At 43.8% G+C, this 10,282-nt stretch overlaps 1 protein-coding gene across 1 annotated transcript; it reads right to left on the bottom strand.

The window, feature by feature from the left end:
- Positions 1–882: 882 nt before the first annotated feature.
- Positions 883–8,313, bottom strand: dio1 (iodothyronine deiodinase 1). Its single transcript, XM_085347242.1, has 4 exons — positions 7,946–8,313; positions 7,728–7,871; positions 2,616–2,815; positions 883–2,232 (listed from the first exon to the last, which is right to left on the bottom strand). Exons 1-4 carry the CDS (start codon positions 8,280–8,282, stop codon positions 2,167–2,169), a joined length of 747 nt encoding a protein of 248 aa, XP_085203368.1. The 5' UTR covers positions 8,283–8,313; the 3' UTR covers positions 883–2,166.
- Positions 8,314–10,282: the final 1,969 nt, after the last annotated feature.

The following is a 10,282-nucleotide window of genomic DNA, read 5'->3' as shown; positions in this document are numbered from 1 at the left end:
GAGGCAGTCGGAGCCACTGAAAGCTCCGGGAGTTGCCAAGCACAGCTTTCCCCTAAACTCTGAGGACAAGCACACTTTGCTTTTGACATCAAACTGCTGTTACAATCACATGGTGACTCATTTTTGTTGCACTTCCATCTTGTAAATGTTTTTACTTGCAGCTTAAGAATTTTAAGACAAGTAAAGGCCAGAAGAGCAGCACTTGGAATCTACAAACGCTTGATGAAACGTTTTTATTCTATTAAATGTCCTTCACTTTCCTTGAATGATGCATCTGTTATCTTAATATAAGACTCACTTGAGCATGATCGGTTTTTCCCCTCCATGTCTTTATGTTGCCCTCTAGTGGGCTTCAATACACACAATGCTTTGCAAATGCCCATGGCTTTGACACACATACTGCACATCCATAGTTTGGTTAAACTTTATGATTCAGACCTGAATCCTGACAAAAGTTCATCGTTGGGAGGATCCTACAGTGTTGTGGTTCCTGTCTAACAATGGGAAATGAGGCTAAGCTGCTGCTGGCTAGCCTCCACAGGATGTGGCCTGACTGGGCAGCAGCCAAACCTACCCTCCAACTTCAGTCACACAAGAAATGTTATGAAAGCTGTAGCCTTTGTTCAAAACATATGTGTCATATACTTGTAAAAACAGGATTTAAAAAAAATGAATAACTAAAACCTTATTTCATTTCAGTTTTGCTTTTATTATTGCCACAAGTCTCACATTAGCACTAGTGTTTATGAGACAACACAAAGTATTCTGGCAACTAAAAGAAGTCAAACTACAAATTATTAATGCTTGGATCGAAATTAAAATCCGATTCTTTTCTCCAATACAAAATTTTATCAAAATACTTGAAAGCTATCTTGTGCCCTTTCACCAACTACACCAAGATAAGAACCCTCATTAGATTAAATTATGTAACATGGACACTGGGTGCCAAAATCATCTGATGTGCAGATAACACAGTTAGATATTAAGGAATCTGAACTTTACAATCCACACACAGTGCAGAAGGTTTATCATTTCCAGACAAGACAGCAAACAACAGGCAGATTCTCATGTGGGAGAAATCTGCTCTTTGTTGGTATTAAAACTCTGAAAGCATTTTTTGTAATAATGGAGAATTCGAGCTTTGCAACAATCATATTCTCTTTTAATGGGTCAAGCGTGAGTCACAGTGACAAACACAAAGTGGCTAGCATACGGTGCTGCTGCATGTCTGTTTTTATGACTTTGACAAAGTGAGTACTCTTATGTTGAGGTGCTACCGGATGACTTCACATCCAAGAATATTCAAATCAATAAGTGTCCAATAATAAATTAACCTACGTAGTTCAAAGACTTCCAGCTAGAAGAGGTTTTGACTGGCATTGTCATGTAAATAGTAGCCAGCTGTTGAAACTGTGGAGAATTCATAAGTGTGCACTTGATAACTGACACTGAAAATGGGAAAACTTTCAGTGCCTTAAATCTTCAGGGAGTTTAACTGAAGAAGCCAGGCAACATAAGCAAAACACATATGGAAGCAAACTACATCTGCTGTCTAGTCTGTGATACAACGAACATGACATGACTGAGGTTGGCCGTCTCCCTGCGTTTCAATGCATCTGGCTCCAGAGACCAGAGGTTTAATCTGTAGCCGTCACTAAGAAACACAGAGAGGGGGTTGCAAGCTCAGAGGCTGACATGTCGTTTAAGACTACAGAAAGGTTACACACCATTTCTACACCTTTTGTGATTAATGTGAACGACTGACAGTAGGACTACATGCTGATGTAGTGGAATTACAGTTACAATGCAGACAAACCTGCGCCATAATAAACCCACCACGCAACCAAAAAGAATATGGACAAAAAACACATGCATGCTCACACAAATTACATCTCCTGTATGCGCCGTTTTATCACAACCGCTGAGTGGACTGTCTCCCTGTGTTTGAATGCATCTGGCTCCAGAGTCCAAAGTTTAATCTGCAGCCGTCATTAATTAACACTGAGAGGAGAGTTCAAGCTCAGAGGCTGATATCTTTTTTTAAGACAACATGAGAGCCTGATTGTAAAACCCCCCACCTATATAAGTAATGTATACTGGTTAGAATGTAGATAAAACCCACCCCTTAATAAGAAGAAACCTTTATTCATATAAGCGCAGAGTTTCTTATTTTATCTTCTCCAAGAAGGATCGCACCTCCGCTGGGTTGTAGCCCCAAGGCCCTTTCCCTCCCTGAGGAACATAGTAACAAATGTTAAAAGCATAATTAATTACACTTTATTATAAAGATACTAATTTAATTCAAACGAGAGGACCAGAAACAGGTTTTTGTCATCTAAACTACATATCTGGTCCGGCTGCCATGAGCCTGGTTCAGTGCCAAAAATGTGCCCTTGTTATGCTTCTTCAACTCCTGCACCACACGCGATAGCGTGTGTTGAGATAGTGCAGATTGCACTCACGCCCATAATGCTGGTATGACTTCAAATTGCGTGAGAGAAGCAGTGAGTGGAAAGTGAAAGAATTTGGCCTTGTTGCTCTCTAAATACAACTCATCAATTAGCAGCTCAGAAAGAAACTATTCAAGAAATTGCCCGTTTTTGCACCTGTCTTACCTTGTAGAGCACTTTCCCAGCCTGCAGAATGTAAAGCCTCTCAGGCAGAGCTCCGTATTTTATGGTGGTGACGTCAGTCATTTCATCCACAACCACAGGACACAGGGGTTCACTCTGAACCAGGACCTGTGCCGCAGACAGCCTGTCCTCCAGGCTCTGGTGCTGGTTGATGTCATAGTTGTTCTTAAAGGCCCAACCATCTGCAAGTGAAACCAAAAGTGCGTTTTCACATGATTGCACCAGAACAATATAAACAGAAAGCATATAAGTAGTTTGTGTGTTCATAGAGATAATGAATGCTATAACTGGATTACAAACGTCCAATAGCCAATCACAGATCTGCATCTCCTGGGTTTAGTTTCAAGCTAAACATTCATCAGCATTATTCAGATCTTAAAGAAACAAAAAACCTTCACTTTCTTGCTTGGTGATATTTTGGCCACATGTCTCTGTAACATGTTGACTCATGTGTGTATCAGCCACTAGATGGCACTGTGTTGCTGCAATGTGTGTAATTCACTCGCGAGCAAGAAGCTCCAGAGGAAATGGAGAAGTAGACGAAATAAAGTGGAATCGGAGCAGAGATTGGTGTGTGCGTGCAGTTAGTAAGAAGCTCGGTATACAGACAAAAACAAAACATGGTGTCAGAGTAGCGGCTTTCTACGCAATCCCTCGCCGTCGGACAGCGCAGACATGGAGGCTTACGGCGTTCCCACACCGCGTATGGATTGGGACTCTAGCAACCTGCCCGAGGCATGTTCGCTGGTCCTCTTCGGGGGAAGGAGGAGGCAGACAAATGCAGCTACCTTCTTCTATGGGTCGGTGAGAAAGGACGGGACGTCTACAACACGTGGACGCTCACCGCAGACGACTCCCGAAAGCTTCAGACGTACTACGATAAGTACACTGATTACATCATACCGAAAGCTAACCCAATCTACGCCCGATATAAGTTCCATGAAAAGATGCAGGGTGAAAATGAGACATTTGGACAGTTTATTACAGAGCTGAAACTGCTTGCTAAAGACTGTGGGTACCCAAATACAGATGAAATGGTCAGGGATCGCATTGTATTTGCCACTAACTCGCCACACGTCCGAGAAAAGCTACTCAGCCAAGGCGCAGAGCTCACGCTAGAGAAAGCTATAGATATAGCACGATCACACGAGCTAGCAAAGCAACAGCTAAAAACTATGGGTCACTCCAGGGGCCAAGAAACTGTGCACGCCATCGGCAGGAAATCGCACAGACAAGAATATCAAACAAGAAGCGTGAGACCAAAAGAACACGCTAATGCAACACTAAAAACGTGCAGCTATTGTGCCGGACAACACAGTAATAAAGACACCTGCCCAGCAAAAGGGAAGCAATGTGCAAAATGCAAGAAAATGAACCATTTTGCGAGAGCATGCAGGTCAAGACTCCCTTCGCAGACAAAAGCCCACCTCAAATCAGTACACACTGTGAGAGAGAACATAGAAATGTCAACTATGGACACAGATGAGGACCAAGACTGTTTCTACATTGATAGCATCACCATAGAAAATGAAGGAAGAAATGATGAGCAAGCATATGCAGACATGCAGCTTGGTTCCCCCCCACAGACAGTGAGGTTTAAAGTTGACACTGGGGCGCAAGCAAACAATTCCAGCTAACATGTTCCAGACACTCTTCCCACACGTGACACTGAAGCCTGTCACACACAAGCTCACAGATTACGGGGGACACTCACTCAGCGTGGAAGGAAAATGCCAGTTAAAATGCAAACACAAAGACAAGACCTGCACGTTGGAATTCCATGTTGTTAACACAAGCGCCCCACCTGTATTAGCAATGAAAGCTTGCCGTGACCTTAACCTGGTAAGGATTGTGATGGCAGTGACGGAGGAAAGAGGCAAGACAACCAACAGTTCACAGGCAATACTAGACGAATATGCAGACGTATTCAAAGGGATAGGAGAATTTCCTGGTGAATGCAGTTTCCATGTAAATCCAGACGTTGCACCCACAGTCAGCCCACCTCGTCGGATTCCCATTGCTCTGCGAGCCCGACTCAAAGACGAGCTCGACAACATGGAAAGGAACCAAATCATATGCAAGGTCACAGATCCTACGGACTGGGTGAATGCACTTGTTGTCGTGGAAAAACCCAAGACAGGCAGACTCAGAGTATGTCTGGACCCCAGACCCCTCAACAAGGCTATACAAAGACCCCATTACCCTCTACCCACCTTAGAGGATGTCACCACAAAACTTGCTGGGGCCAAGTATTTCAGTGTTTTGGACGCCAGATCAGGCTACTGGGCCATTAAGCTAAGCCACGAATCATCTCTGTTAACCACATTTAATACTGTGTTTGGCAGGTACCGCTTCCTCAGGTTGCCATTCGGCATAATCTCAGCTCAGGATGAGTTCCAGCGACGCGTGGACGAGACCTACGAGGGCCTGAGGGGCGTGGCAGCCATTGTGGACGACGTACTGGTCTTCGGAGAAACCAAACAGGAGCATGACGACAACCTGAGGGCCATGCTGCAGCGCAGCAGAGAGAGAGGTGTAAAACTGAACCCTGACAAGTGCACCATCTGCGTCAAAGAGGTCAGTTACTTCGGTCACACATTGTCACACGAAGGGCTGAAACCAGATCCACAAAAAGTAAAAGCAGTCCAAGACATGGCGCCCCCACAGAACAGGGCGGAATTGGAAACAGTGCTGGGGATGGTTAATTATCTAGCAAGATTTGCCCCACACCTGTCAGAGATAAATGCTCCGCTCCGCCAGCTGTTAAAGCAGGACAGTGAGTTTGTATGGGACAAGAACCATGACAGAGCCTTTCAACGAATGAAGGAGCTGATCACTAAAGAACCAGGCCCAGTTCTCTCCTTCTTCGACCCCAAGAAAGCGCTACGACTCCAGGTCGATGCATCCAAAAGTGGCCTCGGTGCTGTGATGCTGCAGGACGGCAAACCAGTTGCCTACGCATCCAAGTCACTTAACAGCACTGAGCAGAACTATGCCCAAATAGAAAAAGAGCTGTATGCTGTTCTCTTTGGTTGCAAGCGGTTCCACGAGTACATGTACGGTCGACATGTGACCATTGAGTCGGACCACAAGCCACTTGAGTCCATACTCAAAAAAACACTAGCATCAGCACCACCACGGCTACAGAGGATGATAATACAGCTGCAAAAGTACGACATCAGCATCATCCACAAGCCAGGGAAAGACATCCCGGTAGCCGACACGCTCTCCCGGAAATCCATAGAGTTTCACGACAAATCACTATGTGACGGGATGGATGCGCAGATCCACTCAGTCCTCAGCAACATGCCTGTCAGTGATCAGAGACTCTCAGAGATAAGAAACGAAACAGCCCAAGATCCTCAGCTCAACAGCCTGAGACGGACCACATTGAGTGGATGGCCTGATAAACGGTCTCAATGTCCGCCTGACATTCAGGAGTTTTGGAACCACAGGGATGAGATCTCACTGATAGACGGGATCATGTTTAAAGGAGAGAAAATGATCATCCCAAACAGGCTCAGAAAGGACATGATAGAGCGGATTCATTCCAGCCATATGGGTATAGAAAAGAGCAAAAACAGAGCCAGAGACCTTCTGTTTTGGCCAGGCATGGGAAAGCAGATTGAGGAAGCAGTCGGAGCCTGCAGCACATGCCAGGAGAGACAAGCTGCTAACCCCAAGGAACCCCTGTTGTCACATGCAATACCAGAACGACCGTGGCAGGTCATAGCCACCGATCTGTTCACTTGGAACTCGGAAGACTACATCATCATGGTAGATTACTACAGTAGATTCTTCGAGTTGGAAAGACTGCGCAGCTGCACTGCAGAAGCAGTGATCCACAAACTAAAGTCAGCCATGGCTAGGCATGGTATTCCAGAGTCGGTGATTAGTGATAACGGTCCGTGCTATGCTTCCAGTAAGTTTCAACAGTTCGCAAAGTCATGGAGTTTCACCCACACCACTACTAGTCCCCATTACCCACAGAGCAACGGCCTAGCCGAGAAAACAGTCCAGACAGCAAAGAAACTTCTGGACAAGGCCAAAGCGGAACATAAGGATCCCTACTTGAGCCTATTAGAATACCGGAACACCCCTGTGGACAACTTAAAGTCGCCTGCACAACTACTCATGAGCCGGAGACTTCGCTCCATCCTCCCTGCAACACCAAAAACAGCTGGCACCCCAAGTAGTTTGCCAGCAAACAGTGCGTGAGAGGAGAGAGGTCTGCCAGCAGCGCCAGCAGACTTATTTCAACAAAGCCGCCCGACCTCTGCCTCAACTATGTCCTGGCACACCGGTCCGGTTCCGGCAACAAGACGGTTCCTGGAAGCCAGCTGTGGTCACAAGTTGTGCCGACACGTCCAGAAGCTACAACATAACCACAGATACAGGACAAGTTTACCGGCGTAACCGCCGACACCTCCGCAGAAGCAGGAACAGCGTAGGAGGTGAGGAGTTCATTCAACCAACAGGCATCAGCGATGACAGCCCTGTGGTATCTCAGCCCCCGCCTGTGGAGCCCCCTGATAAAGACATTACAACACCTGGATACACGACTCGTTATGGGCGTGTTACCAAACCAAGACAGGTTTTGGACCTGTAATATTGTAAAGGGTGCAGGCGGATCGCTGCCCTAAAAAAAAAAAACAAACAAAACAAAACAAAAGCTGTTTACATGTTTGTTGTTCCAATGATGTCATTATATGCATCTGTTTATTATGTTAATGATGTAGCCAGTATTGAGACGAATTCTACGTTAGTAATGGATGTTGGTCAGGATGTTATTCCTGTAATTTCAGTTGCCTTAGGAATTTTACAAGCCTGAGTTGTGTTGTTTGTTTTTAAGAAGGGAGATGTAACATGTTGACTCATGTGTGTATCAGCCACTAGATGGCACTGTGTTGCTGCAATGTGTGTAATTCACTCGCGAGCAAGAAGCTCCAGAGGAAATGGAGAAGTAGACGAAATAAAGTGGAATCGGAGCAGAGATTGGTGTGTGCGTGCAGTTAGTAAGAAGCTCGGTATACAGACAAAAACAAAACAGTCTCCACCCACAAATTTCAGGTTCTGCAAACAACTTGTACTCACCTGTCGAATGAGCCTCTGCGATGTAGATCACAAGAAAGTCGGCTACATCGCTGAAGTCCTTGACGAGTTGCTTGAACTCATCAAGTTTGTACATAAACGGGGGTCAGGTGCAACTTCCAAAACTCAGCACAAGCGCTCTGTTGCCTGCAGAGAAACGGCAATGTTGGCGCAAAGAAGCATTGCATAACAGCAGATGAGCCTGGGTTTCTTTAACGCACCTTTTAAATACTTGGAGATGCTGGTTTTCTCGCGGTCCATAGTGACCACAGGTGAGTCTGGAGCTTCTCCTCCCACAAACGCCTCTTCTCCGAGAGACAGCCACATGTGAAAAGAAGCGGTTTTAATAAATGCCAAGGACATAAATGTCAGACCCCAATCCTCATAGTTAAACCTGGGATTCTGGGTCATGGTGATCTTTTCACCCATGCGAAGTATGAACTTCTTCGCAAGGCTTGGTGAGAAAAACTGCAATATCGCCAGCATGAGAAACAGTCCCAACATGTAGCAAAACATGCATGCTGTCGACAAATAAAGCAGAATTTTTTGCAGAAACATGGCAGCAGCTTGCCGGTGGTATGTCCCGTGTTTCAAGGCGTCTCCAGCGGAACTCTTTGGATCGCTCGTTTAAAATTGTTGGTCAGGCTCCCTCCCACTCTGCTGCCTTCACGGTCTTTCGTGTAAGATCGTTCATTTTACCAACAGAAACAAAAACTTCCATTTACACGACGGTAACAGTTGTTATTCTGCGCTTTAATACGCTTTCTGTTGATTACATATTAATACCCGCGTTTTCATCTTGCTAAACATCCCATAGCGTAGTTGGGAGCTAATTTTCTTCAATATTTCCCACCGTGAAGAAACATCAAATCAAAGCCAAATCAAAAAAGGCTGGTAGCTCTCGTTTATACAAACAAGTAGAAGATATAAATGAGTACGACTGTCTTAAAATCAGCCGATGTCCTGTTTTATGTCCTGCTAGTAAGTGGTTGCTTGGCAACATGACCGTAGGCGCGTAAGAGGAGTTCACGGACAAACTGATATTTGGTTATTATAATAAGATTAACTTTAATTATAATTGTAGGTCATCGAGACATAAAATCAACATTTCATTTCATAATACAAAAGTTTGCTCCAAAACGATGCTTTGAAAAGTTTCTGTCCGGTAGCAGGAAACACTGATGATTTTTTTCAGCTCAATGTTTAATTTATCGCTAATGACGTCTAGTAATCGCCTCACATACCTGTATTTTCCAAAGCACCAGTTAGCTTTAGCACCGGGTACCCTACTGATTTGTGGGAGAAGGATAAAGGAGAAAACAACCGCTCCGTGAACACTGCTAACGAGTATGAGGTTGTTTTTCCACAGGGCTCAGTGACTGGTGTCAAGCCAGCCTCCAATTCGAGACTTGCAGTCAAGCCAGCCTCCAGTTTGTTTTACGTTCCCTGTGTATTCAAAGTATTACGGGAATGGATGTGGAAACCGGATTTCAAAATAAAAGCCAACTTCGAGTGAATTAACAGATATGTTAAGAACATAATAACATATAATTTAGGCTTTTTTTTTTTACAAACTCTAATGTTAGATCTATATGACACAGCCTTGTACCCTAATTGTGCCCTGTCACTATCAAGGCTATCTTATTTTGGATTTCAAAGTAAAAGCCCTGTGAATCTTCATTTTTGAACTACTCTTTCAATGACTTAATAATGCTCTTAAAAGCAAAAGTCGTATTTCCAAATACTATTTGAACTTTATATCAACACTTTCCAACCACAGTCTTTTTACAGTGATACCATATCAATATCAAGTCAGTCTGATTTTGCCTTTCATAGTAATGGCCCTTTGAAATTGTCCATAATTGACTTAATCTTCTAACGATTCAAAATGCTCTAAAATGAAAAATTCTTGTTTCCACAGGGTAATTCCACCTTAGATCAACAGTATACAGCCCCACAGTGATACCATATCAATATCAAGTCATTCTGATTATGCCTTCCAAAATAAAAGCCTTTTTAAATTGTCCATAATTGACCTAACTTTCAGTGATTTCAAAATGTTTTAAAATGGAAATTTCCTGTTTCCACAGGGTAATTCCACTCCAGATCAACAGTATACAACCTCACGATGTTACTATATCAATATCAAGACATTCTGATATTGCTTTAAAAAATAAAAGCATTTTCAAACTGCCCATATCTGACTTGCTCCTGGAACAATTTCAAAATGCTCTAAAATGGCACATTCCTGTTTCCACAGGGTAATTCCACTTTAGATCAACAGTATACAGCCCCACAGTGATACCATATCAATATCAAGTCATTCTGATTTTGCTCTCAAAAATAAAAGCCTTTTCAAATTGTCCATAATTGACCTAACTTTCAGTGATTTCAAAATGCTCTAAAAAGGAAAATTCCTGTTTCCACAGGGTAATTCCACCTTAGATCAACAGTATACAGCCCCACAGTGATACCATATCAATATCAAGTCATTCTGATTATGCCTTCCAAAATAAAAGCCTTTTTAAATTGTCCACAATTGACCTAACTTTCAGTGA

Source organism: Diplotaxodon limnothrissa, linkage group LG23 (assembly GCF_057381915.1).
Source record: "Diplotaxodon limnothrissa isolate DT_005_m linkage group LG23, D_limnothrissa_male_GT1.1, whole genome shotgun sequence".
Lineage (NCBI taxonomy): Eukaryota > Metazoa > Chordata > Actinopteri > Cichliformes > Cichlidae > Diplotaxodon > Diplotaxodon limnothrissa.
The sequence above is the reverse complement of the archived record's forward strand: the minus strand, read 5'-3'. Positions and strand labels throughout refer to the sequence as shown.